Source organism: Helianthus annuus, chromosome 15 (assembly GCF_002127325.2).
Source record: "Helianthus annuus cultivar XRQ/B chromosome 15, HanXRQr2.0-SUNRISE, whole genome shotgun sequence".
Taxonomy (NCBI): Eukaryota; Viridiplantae; Streptophyta; class Magnoliopsida; order Asterales; family Asteraceae; genus Helianthus; species Helianthus annuus.
This window is the reverse complement of record NC_035447.2, coordinates 117224232-117239766: the sequence shown is the minus strand read 5'-3', so window position 1 is coordinate 117239766 and position 15535 is coordinate 117224232. Positions and strand designations below refer to the sequence as shown.

The 15535-nt window shown below is 37.4% G+C and overlaps 1 protein-coding gene across 2 annotated transcripts; it reads right to left on the bottom strand.

Moving 5' to 3' along the window:
- Window positions 1-3672: 3672 nt before the first annotated feature.
- LOC110912357 lies at window positions 3673-15142 on the bottom strand. 2 transcript variants are annotated; one of them, XM_035984812.1, is made up of 8 exons: window positions 14091-15142; window positions 12803-13696; window positions 9950-10963; window positions 9642-9748; window positions 9206-9554; window positions 4547-4762; window positions 4307-4401; window positions 3673-4217 (listed from the first exon to the last, which is right to left on the bottom strand). In XM_035984812.1, exons 1-8 carry the CDS (start codon window positions 15009-15011, stop codon window positions 3767-3769), a joined length of 4047 nt encoding a protein of 1348 aa, XP_035840705.1. In that variant the 5' UTR covers window positions 15012-15142; the 3' UTR covers window positions 3673-3766. The 2 variants fall into 2 exon arrangements, with proteins under 2 accessions (XP_035840705.1, XP_022012748.1); XM_022157056.2 differs by having other exon boundaries at window positions 12803-13708; window positions 14091-15141.
- Window positions 15143-15535: the final 393 nt, after the last annotated feature.

Sequence of the window (15535 nt, the reverse complement as noted above, 5' to 3'; positions counted from 1 at the left end):
AGCTTGAATCACACCAAACTTTACTATTTCCTCGTAAAACGTGCCCTGATCTAACCTATCTAGTACAAGACTCGATACAAGACGAAGTCAACAGATGCATGCACTAACATATCTCATCGCAATCGCATCGCAACTTGAATCGCATTTCTGGATATTGTTTTACGTGTGTGTGCTATTATGTGTTACTTGTGCATGTTTATTATATGTTTGAGGTGATAATCGCGACTCTATCGCAACTCAATCTTATCGCGAACTGGAAACGCAAGTTTATTTATGTTGTTGTATGTTAGTTATGTTATTTGTGTAACTATTATTCAAAACCATCGCATCGCTTATTCGACACTCGCTTAAACGCATCGTAACGCTCAACGCACGAAACAAAAGTCGAAAACCAACTCGCACAAACCATCCGATCGAAGGACCATTCGATCGAATGGTCCGGATGACCATCCGATCAGATGGCCATCCGATCGGAAGGCCCTCCAATTGAATCATTACACCGCCTTTCCTCCTCTACACCTATAAATAGCACCTGTCACATAACTGAGGACAGGATATCTAACGAGGAGACAACCGACTTAGCGGGTTGATTCTCTAGTGGAAACCCGCACTGAGGATGGATACCTAACGAGGAGACAACCGACTTAGCGGGTTGAACATGAAGTGTTGTCAAGAACAGTTAACTGATCGGACGGGGTGATTCCCATCCGATCGGATGACTTGGACTTGATGGGGTTCACGTTGTTTGACACATTGTCATACCGTCTTGGTTCAAACGCAAAACTTTCTAAACTTAATGAATTTTACAAGTTTCACAACGAACAGGTTACTGAATGGATCGCCGTCCGATCGGATAGCCATCCGATCGAACGATAATCCGATCGGATGTGGCTTCCAAATACTTAAACTTTTTGCAAATTTCAAAGGTTATCAGTTCCCAATGAATAGTCATCCGATCGGATGACCATCCGATCGAATGACTATTCTAACCAAGGGACCTGTCTTTGAAGCATCTCACTGAACAGATCGTCATCCGACCGAACGGCCCTCCGTCTGGATGACCGTTCGACCGGACGACCTGAAAGGTTAAGATACTTTTCGTTTTATAAAATACTACAACGAAAATTTTAAAGTCACATCATACACAAACACATCAATCCCAGAAGGATAACCCTCCGACCGAATGGCCATTCGTCCGGATGACCATCCGTCCGGACGGTCATCCGATCGGATCACCTTTCGTCACTTGTTTCACCGACACGCTGTTTAACGCACTGTTCATCGCTTATGCTATCGTTCTGCAATTAGGCTAACTTTCCAGCGCTCCCTTCAATCCAAGACTATGTTATTCATTTAACACGATCTGTGAGTATACTCGAACCCTTTTTTGCTTTACGCACTTTTGGGTGTTACATACGTTACCTATTTCAAATCACAATCGACACACAATGCAAACACTTTTATACGCTGACCGTTATTGCATGTTATACGTGTTACTCGATGAATGCTTGTACGTTATGTTTACACAGTGATTGGACTCAGCACCTGTCGTGGACGGGGTTATTAAGGGTTTTACTTCACGTGTCACAGTGGTGATATGTGTTGCGCATTCTACAACTCGCAGTCATGTCTGTGCATATTTCATTGTCGATAACTTGCTAGCTTCACTTTTCAACATGTTACATGCTGGTTATGCGTAAACCGCTTTTCGCTATTACTATTACTCTTAAACTTGTATGCTCACCTTTACACTATGTGTATTGACCTATTTTAACGTATGTGACAGGTGTTTAAGATGCTAGGATTTGCTGGATGTCATGGAATCAAGCTTAGCTGGTCTAGAAATAAAACAATTAATTTATGAGTTGTCGGAACAGTTTTATTTGTCTTTGAGAACTAATCGTCTGTAATAACTGTGTTACTTGATATGTTACGGTATGGGACGTAATGCTTAAATATTTGGTAATTGAGTAAATTGCTAGTTTAATCCCTGAGGTTTGACCAAATTTGCCACTTTAGTCCAAATGGTTTTTTCTTGTCATTTTAGTCCAAATAGTTTTGTTTTCTGCCATTTTAATCCCTGACTTTTGTCATTTTTGCCATTTTCATCCAACCCACTAACTCCATTAAAAAAATTTAGTTAACTTAGGTGAATTTTGGTCAAACCACATTTTTCTCTCTTTTTGCAGGTGCGATGGTATGGGGATGGTGTTGTGTCGGTTTACAGTGAAGATGGCGGTGGTTGTTGGTTTTACGATGATGGAGGTGGTGTTGGTTGATGACGTTGGTGGCGGAAAAGTAACCGGTGGTGGTGGAAATGGTGGGTGGTGATGGTGGTGGGATGGGTGGGTAAGTGGTGACGGTGCAGGCAGGTGGTGGCGATGATAGAAGGTTGTGATGGGGTGGGTGGTGGGAAGTGGTGGTGGTCGTTGAAAATGGCAAAAAAATGACAAAAGTCAGGGACTAAAATGACAGAAAACAAAACTATTTGGACTAAAAATGGCAAGAAAAAACTATTTGGACTAAAGTGACAATTTTGGCCAAATCTCAGGGACTAAAATGGCAATTTACTCTTGGTAATTTATAGTTGTTATGGAACCTCTTGGACAATCTGTTTCGCTCAGTGCCTCACCCCGATGTTTCCGCCATCGGTTGGGGTGTGACATCTCAAGTATAGCAAATTAAAGGGCTATTGGATTTTATCACTCCTAACTATTGGGTATTGGCCGCTGCCATTCCCAACTATCACTTTGACTCCCACCTCTCCCAACTTAACACTTTGTGTGTTGTGTCACTCCGATCGAGTGGATTTTGGCTCCCTTTTATCTTTTAGGAGCAGATTCACTTGCAGTCATTTGTAATTCACAAAGTGTTAGCCTAATATCACAAAAAAACACAAGTCAAACACTAAGAAATGTTCACCTGTGGAGTGACACAACACACAATGTGTTAAGTTGAGAGTGGTGAGAGTCAAAGTGATAGTTGAGAGTGGTAGTGGCCAGTATCCAATAGTTGAGAGTGATAAAATCCAATAACTCTTTTTTAAATAACTGCAATTTACCGTTGGCCATCAGTCAAAAAACCAATTTCCAAGTTCCCTGTCGATGTCCCCATTCACCTGGGTTTATTTTTACACCGGAACCGGGGGGGGGGGGGGGAGGGTGTTATTGGACGGGGACGGGGTTCATCGACCCATCCCAGCTCCCAAAGCGCATGCCCTAATATTTGAAGTGCAATAGTAACAAATTTGAGTCATGTATTAAGAAAAAAAAAATCACCTATTAAAGAGAATTTCTTAGAAAAAATAGCTAAAATGTAATCATAACAAATCAATTAGATTAGAAAGAATTAGTGAATTCAGATGTAGAACTATTATTCCACAGGAATTCATAGATTGTTTGTTATAAAATCTAAGGTTTTTTTTTACAAGAAAAATATGAGTTTGAACAAAGAAAAAAACTTATGTGTCCAAAAAAATTATGGTAAAGCGAATGAATTTAATTAAAATAAATCATAATTGAACTTTAGAAAGACATTATATTGTTGTATCTACAATCTCTCGGTTGTTCTATTATAAAACTGCATTACTGTAATAATATTTTTAATTTTGTGTGATCATATATACTTTTTAATGTTCTGTAAGGCGTAACATTAATAAAGACTTATTTTAAGGAAATAGAATCGAAATGTACTTCCACTCAAATAGAAAAAAGGAAAGCAAATTTGTATTTACAATTAGTTTTTGTCCATTATTAAAAAGGAATATCTATATGGGTCTAAACTCAATCCCTTCAATAATAAGTCCACTAAACTTTTTCTTGTCACAAAGTTCAAAAAAAATATCCATGTTGATTGTAATAGCAACTCGTAATTCCAAAATTTGCACTTCAATCCATCCATCGTTCCTTTGTTGTGGAAGACCTTTAAATTTTGGCCTATCGAGTGGGTTGTGGGTGTTTTGACCAGCCTTTGGTCTAATAACTTTTGGTCTAATAACTGGGGTTTGAGGACTAGTTAAATAGATATACCAAATATTATCTTCGGTTTCACATTGTTTGTGTTTCACTTTCACAGGAGCCTTAAATCCTGATTGGTCTTCTGGTAATTTGTAGACAAGGTAACATCCATATGTTGTTTCAGATGATACTAGTTGGGACTGGACTTCTGTTTCGATATGAATAGAGCTATTATCCCCCCACTGAATGACTTTTCCAAATCTGAGAGATAGAAAATCATCTTACATGTAAAAGATTTGCAAAAAAAATAGTAATTTATATAAAAAATCTGACAAGGGATATTAAAGAACCTTGATTCAGATAATAACAAGTTCTCTTTCCAATTCCACATGCGAGCCGCTGATAGCATATGACATTTCTTCCCATTTTTGTCAAGAGAAAACCACTATCAAGCAACGAGTGTATAGATATGTTTAGCAAGTCAATATATAATTTTCCCCTCTGGTGGAACCATGCTCATATATAATTCAATATATAAATGGATTTGCAATTCAGTAATGGAAGTATGAAATTGTTGCTATCAAATTTACCGTCATGCCATAATTGGTTAAGAAGAACCCTTTGCAAAGAATTGAGTACGCTTTCTTCTTCTTCTTCTCTGTCCATGGCAAATAATCAAATATCCCTTTTTTTGACCACTTCATTATGTCTTTATAATCAGTAGGCAGTTTTTCTTCCCAATTTGCATCTGAATCTGAATCTGAATCCGAATCTGATATGGGTTGCTTCTCATTTGTATTTTCCGCCTGTAGATCAACATAACATATCAGACTTTGAAAATAACTAATGTTATGTGGCAGCTGGACACTAAAAGAAATTATATATCCTTACAAAAAGTAACTTGAGGTATGTTAGATTAATTTAATAGTCATGTCTTTTCAGATAACACCCTTAAATAATACTTTGATTTAATAAACACATAACATACATGTTATGCCAACGCCAACCCAACCCAAAAGTCACGTCTGTTATGTTTAAGAATCACGTCTGTTAGAAAAGTTTCTTTTCATATTTCATATTAATTTCTCTATGTCTATACAAATCATGCTGCTTCAATAACGGCTACCACCAATCTAACCAACTTACGCAACCAATAAAAACAATGATGAATAAGAGACCGACACCAAAATACAAACCAACCCACCGCGCCTCTTCATTCTCTTTCCCTGCCCTCCACGTTACGTTTTTCATCACCAAAATATAAACCAACCCAACGCCTTTTTTTTCAAAATCAACTTCCATCTCGCCGGAGACGTAGGTCGGATCCAGAAAGAGAGAGATGATATTTTCACAAAACCACGGCTACTGCCGGAACCGAAAATTAGTCGAATCGGTAGAAAAGTTATGAGAGAAAATACAGATTCTGACGATCCTCTTTTCCCGGAAATCAGATATCTCTATCTCTTGCCGGAAAGCCGAAGTGTCGGATATGATTGGCGCCGGATCGAGACTGAAATCGTGTCGGATCTGCTATGGTTATTTTGGTGGTGGCGGTGATGGATGGTTGTTATGCCGGTAGCGGTTGGTGTTGGATGGTGGTTGTGATAGTCGTAGTCAAGACTCAAGAACGTAGCAGATAATCTAGGGAGAGAAGATAGAGAATGAAGTTGTCCTCTGGATTCTGATTTCTGATTGTGAAAAATACCGGAGGCGACACATGGTTTTTGAAAAAGATATGTTTATGTCTTCATGATTTGATATTCTTTTTTTTATAGTGTAGTTATTATCCTTTAAATCTGAAAACCATTGATATTTAGATAGATGCTAATTTTTTTTTTTTTTGTAGTGTAGTTTTTATTCTTTAAATCTGAAAACCATAGATATTTTCAAACCGGACTATTTATTGTTTTTCCTGCATATTTAAATCAATTATATTTACTATAAATTTCATGTATAAAATCCAAACTCTATAAAATAGTTTCATTTGTATGTATATAATTTATAATAAAGCATCGATTTAAAATTGAATTTTGTTTTCTTCGCTTCTTCATTTTCCTCTCATGTTTCCCTTTCATGGTATGTATTGTTTTTTAGATAATGTATGATTTATATGAGAGAGAAGAGTGTACTCTCTCATGCTTTGCTTTAGATACAAGCATATAAACCACAAACAAATTAAACAACGCTTTATGAATTCCATTGAAAGCCGTACGACAAATGATGAAGGATTGAACCATAGATTCATTTTGTGTTTTCCGCTCTTGATATTCATTTAGTTTTCGCTATTGATATTGATTTTTATGTTTTCTAATCGATGTAAAGTTGGTTTGAATATCTTTTGATCATATCACGATTTTATTAAGTTTTGGGTTTTCTTTTCCGGTTGTTAGACCAAGTGCACAACCGTGTCAATAGCATACAGGTACCATGACGAGCCAAATCGATACCAACCGGATTCCCATCGCAACACACGACATGTCCCATGACATCATCTCCAAGGTGCCTGTTCTTGGATGGTTGTCTTTTTAATTTATGAAAAAATAAATACCGTAACTGTCAAAAGAAACTTGAATTTTCTTTAAGATGGCTGCAAATGTTATTTTAGTGACCTTTGATAATCAAATCATTTATGATAATAAACTAATTATTTCGTGTTATATAAATAAAAAAGTGATTCTTTATTATATTCTACTACGAAAAATAAAAATCAGATTGTTTTGACTATACTGATTTAATGGAAAGTCAAGAAAGTTTCACTTTAATTATTTTTTTAGGATAATTGTTGCTATAAGAACCATCATTTTTTTACATTCCCTTTTCCAAAAACAAAATTTTAATATTTCAAAATAAATAAAATACTAACTTTTGTTTTGAAAATAAAATCAAGGTAAGTTTTGATTTTAAAGGAAGATTAATAAATATCAGTTTTGACGATAAAGAAAAGTCAAATTATTTAAGTTACAATTAGGTTGATGCATTGATGCCTCAATTTTCTTCCATGAATCTTTTATTAAATTTGTGTCTAAATGTTAGTTGGACACCATGTTGACGCTAGACATGTAAATTGTCAATGTATTCCACATTTTTCTATTTTTTAATATGAGAATATATCAATATTGAGTTTTGTTGTGTATGTATTGAGTGGATTGCTTTGCTATAGTTTTGTAGACTGAGATAAAATATAAGAAAAAAATATTTTGTATAAGCTTAATAATTTTACATTTCATATTGTGATACTAAATACATTCTTATGGTGTAGTGTTGTAGACCGGGGATAAAGTATAAGAAAAAAATATTCTACGTAAGCTTAATAATTTCACATCTCATATCGGGATATTAAATACATCCATAATCAACGTCCCGCTGCAACGCACGGGTTCGCGTCAACTCGTTTAAAATATATTAATTAACTAGTATTAAGTCCCTGCGTTGCAGCGATTGTCATAAAACTGTGTTAAGTAGTAGCAATACTATACCATTGTCAGCGACCACCAACACCGAAAAAGCTCGTAAAAACAAAATAAATAAAAACGGGAAAAAAATAACGCCGAGCGAAAAACAGACGTAAAATCTTTGAATCACACGCTCGTTGCTGAGAAATTAAACGGAAACGTAAAACATAGAAAAAAACAACTAAGTCCATCCAGGACCCGCGTGTTGGACAAACTTGTCACACGTAGAAAAATAGATGTGACACAACAGGCCAGTCAAATGGAAAAAATATACAAAAAAAATGTTGAAGCCCACACGCATGTTGCGGTGCATTAACTCATAAAATTTAGAACGAAACGAAAAACTTGGGAAAGATGAAAAGTATGGTGGACCAAAATTGCAAATAAAAAATAGTTGGGATTAAATTGCAAAAGATGAAAAACTTTGGGTTTAAAAGTAAAAAAAAAAAAAAAACAAAGGGTCTAAATTCCAAAATTGAAGTTATTTATTAATTTTAGATAAAGATAAGGATAAAACTAAGTGATATTTATATATTGGTTATTAATTAACATTAAAAGAAATTTATTAAACAATATAAATAAAATTTATGAGATTGAAGAAGAGAATACCATGTGGCATTATTTGGAGTTTTTTTATTAAAGTTAGATTAATGATTATGTACATGGGTTTAGGATCCTGTACAAAGTGCTTAATTTGTAAGAAGTGTAAGAAATATTCCTGGAATGACAAGTGTCCATCCTCTTAATTAATTCAAAAGGGTAGTTTTGTAATTGTACATTTTGTCATTTAATTCAAATATCAGCGAATTATATGGTAACCAGCGAATTATATGGTAACCGTCATCAATCTCCAAAAAATCAACGAATTTCTTCATACTTTATCATAAATAGATCTATAATCAGATTCATGGCGTGGTGTTTTAAAACAACTGGATAAATTGACTATGATGTTGGTCATGGTGTTTTATATAGAAGGTTGCTGGGGATTCCAGATAAAACACCATGACTTGAATCATGGCGTGGTGTTTTATCTGGTGACATTGTTCATGGCATAGTGTTTTAAACATCTGGAGACAAAACACCACGCCATGAACAATGTCTCCAGATAAAACACCACGGCATGAATAATGTCTCCAGATAAAACACCACACCATGAACAATGTCTCCAGATAAAACACCATGATATGAACAATGTCTCCAGATAAAACACCACGCCATGAATAATGTCTCATGATAAAACACCATGACTTGAATCATAGATGTTTTAAAACACCACACTATGAACAAGGTCTCCAGATAAAACACCATGACTTGAATCCTAGTCTTGGTGTTTTAAAATCTGGGAATGTTTTGTATTTATAAAACACTACGCCACGAACAATGTCTCCAGATAAAACACCACGCCATCAACAATGTCTCCAGATAAAACACCATGACTTGAATCTGCGATTACGTTTTAAAAATCTGGGAATGTTTTAAAGTATGAAGAAATTCGCTGATTTTTTTTTGGAGATTGATGGCGGTTACATATAATTCGCTGATTTTTAGGAGTTTGATGGTTGTGTTTGAAACGGTTACCATATTTGAAAGAATGGAAAAGACACTATTGCCCTTCAATTTTACAAAAGCCCCTTCTAATTAAAACACAATTTACATTTTAATACCCTTTTGATCTCAACCATTAGATCAAAGATCCAATGGTTTAAAACACTTCTTACACTTCTTACACTTTGGACACTTTTTACCATATCCCTACCCTATGTACATGAATAATCAAATTTTAATTGGTAAACTTACGTTCTCCAAGGGCTGAAATTCAATGCCTTGTACTAATATGTCGGAAAGATTATCGAAGCCCTCAAACATAATCTGAAGATCAACAATTCTGTGGTCACAAGTAAAGTGATACAATTCACATGCCCACCATCCATCATCTTCCCTCTCATATGCAAGGTATGAAACTGAACTCTCTCTCTCCCCTTGTAATCTGTATTTGAGGGATATAGTTTCACATCTTCTCTTCCCTCCTCTATAAAACTTGAACACAAGGTACACCGCGTATGTGATTCCTGGTGACAAGAACTGAGTTTTTACATCTGCTTTGAATCTCCAATAACTTTCAAACCGGTAGTTGCCCATAGCAAATCTGCGTAAAGAATGATCGATCCATTGTTGGTGACAAGAATTGAGTTTTTTACGAATACTTATCAAATACTCTCATAGGAAAAGTCACCTTGAATTATATTCAGTCGAAAAGTTGTTACTCTTGACATCTGAACCCAAACATTCTGCAATAGTTATCATCTCACAGTGTTCTCCCTTCTTATTTAATGAAAACCACTATACGTCCATTAAACAACTTCAAGTTAGATCGTGCATGTTAAAAGTTATTATAACATCTTTTTCAAATTCCTAATCTGCTTGCTTTATTTTAACATATACAAGTTCAAGTTAGATGGTAGCATTAGGAGGAGCAGTGTTACTTAATGGGACAGTAAATGGCATGTGATATTCTATAATACAGACACAGAAGCTAATTACCGTTTTGCCGCCGTTAAGGAGGACCCCTTTGGACCGAAACTTCTTCAATTCAACTTCAGATCTGTAGTTCAGAGGGAATTGTTTGTTCCATTCACCTATAAACTCTTGACAATTGAGTAAATCTAGACTTCTCTCAAGTTCTGCCACAACCGCAGACATCTTTGGCCGATCTTCACGAGATTCCTTCAAGCATTGATACGCAATGTCTGAAAATATTTCTAAAGTACTCTGCTCCAATGGTTGAATGGTCGGATCTTTGAAGATGATATCATTTAACTTCTTCTCTTCATAGCTTTCAATCCACGTGCGCACTAAATTCTGCTGAAGACGACCATTGCTATATGTACAACATAACCTCCCACATAAAACTTCGAATAAGACCACACCGAAAGAGTATACGTCTGACTCTTTTGTTAGGGTGTGCGTCATTGCATACTGCGGATCACAATACCCAGGGGTACCTGCTGCAACGGAGTGCTGCTCATTAGCTGGGCCCGTTATTGATAGCCCGAAATCAGAAACTTTCGCATTCCAATGCTCATCGAGTAGGATGTTGGGGCTTTTTACATCACAATGGATAAGTCTTTGGTGTGTCTCTCCTGGATCATGAAGGTAGCTTAGTCCCTTTGCGGCATCAAGGCAGATCCTGAGACGTTGTGACCATGTGAGAAGAGGGGAATTTAAATGGCGATCAAGGCTTCCATGAGATGCATGCTCGTACACAAGGATCATCTCACTCCCTTCGCAACAATGTCCCAGAAGAGAGATAAGATTTTCATGCTTGTAACTGAAAAGAGTCGTGATCTCTTTCCAGAACTTCGGGATTCCTTGTCCATGCTTCGGATCAAGACGCTTAATAGCAACCATGCTTCGGCCCTTAGAGTCACACAATTCTCCTTCATAAATTTTCCCAAAAGCACCACTTCCAATATAGTTCTTATCGTCAAAGTGGTTGGTGGCTGATGTTATCTCTATCAACGTGATTTTAAGAAGTTGCAACTGCTGCGAGAATGCCTACATATTTGTGGATCAAATAATAGTTATTGGATGCAAATCAAGGGTGGGCAAGTAATTGCAAGTGCACAGCTTGACAAGAGATGCTATCGTCTACAAACATTTTCATTTCAATTTGTTGGTGTTTTTTATTTTAATTCAGTCCGCAATCTTATTTCTTTGGTGTTTAGAGCGAATTAGATGAATTCTTTTCCATGAACAGTAAAGGAACAAAAAAAATGTTGGGTATAATCTTGATGTTTCGGGTCGGTTCGGGTCGAGTACGGGTCATGTCGGATGCGGGTCAAGCTAGAAAAAGTTATTTGAAAACCGTATTTAGTTGCACGTTTATTTTATGGGTTATTAGAATTAGTTGTAGTCAAATGGTTGTTTATTTCAACCGAGTCCTTAGGAGAATGTGGAATATGTTGGTGAATAAGTCTTTTGTACGTTATATGTTAGCCTATATAAAAGGTAACTTTCATATGGAATAAACAAGTTCTTTTCATCTTTTCTTACTGCACATAGAAAGCTTTACATCATTCATGTTACGTGAGTTTTGAGTTTGTGTGAACCTAGGCCTGAACCAACAAAAAAAACACTTGAAGGAGAAAAATAACATTTTTGCTATGCCTTTTAAAAAGCTGCATTTATAAAAACATGTATCTTCATTTTGTATAAGTCTAGTGAAATTCCCAAATATGCTAATATCCTATAAATTTAATTTATAAACTTGGCAAACGGGTTGGGTCGGGTCGGGTCGGGTCATGGGTCAAAACAGGTTCGGGTCAAAACGTGCTTGGGTCAAAACGGGTCAATTAAAAAAGGGGTTGCTTTGGTTCGGGTCAAAACGGGTTCGGGTCGGAACGGGTTCGGGTCAGAACGGGTTTCGGGTCTGGTTGGTTAAAAATGTTTTTTTAAAGAGATTGTACATCAAGGGGCAATTTTGTCCGGTTCGAAACGGTTCACGTCGAAACGGTACGAGTCGAAACGGTTCGCTTCGAAACGGTTCGCGTCGAAACGGTACTGATCGAAACGGTACGGGTCGAAACTACCCGTAAATTCAGCACCAAGCTACAAAAGAAATTTAGAAATCCATAACCATTGACAAAATCACCAAGCAACGAAAAGCCACAAACTGGATTGTCGCGGCCAGTCATCTGAAAACGTCACAGGATACCACTGTTTGAACAGTTAATGAACTGCCAATACTAACTGGGAATATAAATGATAAAATGAATCATATCAACCAGATTAACAAAGTCTGTTAGATAACCTATTTTTGTCGCATTGAGTCCTTTAACCACATTTTATGTTACTCTGGTTACTATAATGTACACGTTAAAAGACATTTTGAACGGTTCGCGTCGAAACGGTTCGCGTCAAAACGGTACGGGTCGAAACGGTTCGCGTCGAAACGGTACTGGTCGAAACGGTGCGGGTCGAAACGGTTCGGGTCGAAACGCTTTGGTTCGAAACGGTACTGGTCGAAATGGTACGGGTCGAAACGGTTCGTGTCGAAACGGTACTCGTCGAACTGGTAAGGGTCGAAACGGTACGGGAGGAAACGATTCACGTCGAAACGGTACGAAACCCGTCCCGACCCGAAACCTGCCATGTTTCTTTAAGACACTAACCCACATCGACCCATTTCTTTAATGTTGTCGACCCGTTTTGACCCGAAAATAACAAGATGGAATTTCAAGTGACCCATTGTGACCCATTTAGTTAAAATATCTCACCCAAACCAGCCCATACAATTTTAAAAGCAACCCAAACTAACCCATTTAGAAGGCTTTGGGTCAAGATTGCCCCCTCTATTAATTTAACATCCTACAAACATAAAATGTAGTTATGTACCTTCTGATATCTAAGTGCAGTCTCAAGTTCTTTCACAACCTCAGCCATTTTTGGCCGATCTTCACGAGATTCCTTCAAACACCGATACGCAATGTCAGAAAATATTTTTAAAGCACTCTGCTCCAATGGTTGAGTGGGCGGAACTTTAAATATGATATCATTTAACTTCTTCTCTTCATAGCTTTCAATCCACGTGCGCACTAAATTCTGCTGAACGCGACCATTGCTATATGTACAACATAACCTCCCACATAAAACTTCGAATAAGACCACACCGAAAGAGTATACGTCTGACTCTTTTGTTAGGGTGTGCGTCATCGCATACTGCGGATCACAATACCCAGGGGTACCTGCTGCAATGGAGTGTTGCTCATTAGCTGGGCCCATTATTGATAGCCCGAAATCAGAAACTTTAGCGTTCCATTGCTCATCGAGTAGGATGTTGGGGCATTTTACATCACAATGGATAAGTCTTTGACGTGTCTCTCCCGGATCATGAAGGTAGCTTAGTCCCTTTGCAACGTCAAGGCATATCTTGAGACGTTGTGACCATTTGAGAAGAGGGGAATTTAAATGGCGATCAAGGCTTCCACGAGATGCATGCTCATACACGAGGATCATCTCACTCCCTTCGTAACAAAGTCCCAGAAGAGAGATAAGATTTTCATGCTTGTAACTCAAAAGAGTCATGATCTCTTTCCAGAACTCAGGGATTCCTTGTCCATACTTCGGATCAAGACGCTTAATAGCGACCATGCTTCGGCCCTTAGAGTCACACAATTCTCCTTCATAAATTTTCCCAAAAGCACCACCTCCAATATAGTTCTTCTCATCGTCAAAGTGGTTGGTGGCTGATGTTATCTCTACCAACGGGATTTTAAGAAGTTGAAGCTGCTGCAAGAATGCCTACATATTTGTAGATCAAATAATAGTTATTGGATGCAAATCAAGGGTGGGCAAGCAATTGCAAGTGCACCGCTTGACAGGAGATGCTATCGTCTACAAACATTTTCATTTCAATTCGTTGGTGTTTTTTATTTTAAATTCATTCCGCAATATTGTTTCTTTGGTGTTTTGAGTGAATCAAATGAATTCTTTGTCATAAACAGTAAAGGAACAAAAAAAAAAAAACACTTGAAGGAGAAAAATAACATTTTTGCTATGTTTTAAAAAGAGCTGCACTTATAAAAACATGTATCTTTGATCATTTTCTATAAGTCTAGTGAAATTCCCAAATATGCTAATATCTTATAAATATAATTTAACATCCTACAAACATAATATGTACCTTCTGATATCCTAGTGCAGTCGCAAGTTCTATCACAACCTCAGCCATCCTCGGCCGATCTTCACGAGATTCCTTCAAACATCGATATGCAATGTCAGAAAAAGTTTCTAAAGCGCTCTGCTCCAATGGTTCAATGGCCGTATCTTTAAAGATGATATCATTTAACTTCTTCTCTTCATAGCTTTCAATCCACGTGCGCACTAAATTCTGCTGAACACGACCATTGCTATATGTACAACATAACCTCCCGCATAAAGCTTCAAATAAGACCACACCGAAAGAGTATACGTCCGACTCTTTTGTTAGGGTGTGCGTCATTGCATACTGCGGATCACAGTACCCAGGGGTACCTGCTGCAACGGTGACAATAAGCGACTGCTGCTCATTAGCGGGGCCCATTATTGATAGCCCGAAATCAGCAAGTTTACCATTCCATTGCTCAGTGAGTAGGATGTTGGCGCTTTTTACATCACAGTGGATAAGTCTTTGGTGTGCCTCCCTTGGATCATGAAGGTAACTTAATCCCTCTGCTGCATCGAGGCATATCTTGAGACGTTGTAACCACGTGAGATGGGGTGAATTTAAATAGCGGTCAAGGCTTCCACGAGATGCGTAGTCATATACAAGGATCATCTCATCCCCTTGGTAACAAAATCCAAGAAGAGAGATGAGATTTTCATGGCTGTAACGGGAAAGCGCTGTGATCTCTTTCAAGAACTCCGGGATTCCTTGTCCATGCCTCCGATCCAGACGCTTGATAGCCACCATAGTTCGTCCCTTAGAGTGAGACATTTCCCCCTTATACACTTTACCAAAACCGCCACCTCCAATATAGTTCTCGTTGTGGAAGTTGTTGGTGGCTGATGCTATCTCTTCCAGTTGGATTTTAAGATGTTGAAACTGCTGCAAGAAAGTATCCATATTTGTGGATCAAGTAATAATTATAAAATTCAAATCAAGGGTATCAAGCACTTGATTGGAGATGCGTAAAGAACCAACACAAGATGGTTAAGAATGAGAGATTAATTTGCTATGAATACAGCCATGGAAAAGGTTGCGGGGGTGAATATCAAGCCTCTTTAGTTGACCCAAAGTCAACTCCGTGTGGGTCAGTCTACCAGCTGTATTATTTTATAACTTTATACAATGATACCATATAAATAGGGAATCGAGTGATGAAAAAGAACCAAACTAGATCTTTGGGTTATGTTTTGTACAAAAATAGATCGAAGGATAGAGGTATATTGTGGGAGGATTGGTGTAAATTTGTAATTATGTAGTTCGGTTTATAGCTTTGGGGTTGGTTGCTCGGTTTCGAGTTGGCTGTTTTTGGTTAATGAAGTTTTCAGTTCAAAAAAAAAAAGAACCAAAGTAATTAACACCGGAAAGCCCACTTTCAATAACAATTTCAACAAACAAAAATCAACATACAAATTGTAAACACG

Coding starts and splice junctions, on each gene's coding strand:
- LOC110912357 (XM_022157056.2), bottom strand. CDS start 15,011: ATGGATACTTTCTTGCAGCAGTTTCAACATCTTAAAATCCAACTGGAA. Junction 13,709..14,090: donor CTGCACTAGGATATCAGAAG/GTACATATTATG, acceptor ACAAATATGTAG/GCATTCTTGCAGCAGCTTCA. Junction 9,749..9,949: donor TCCTTAACGGCGGCAAAACG/GTAATTAGCTTC, acceptor ATGGACGTATAG/TGGTTTTCATTAAATAAGAA.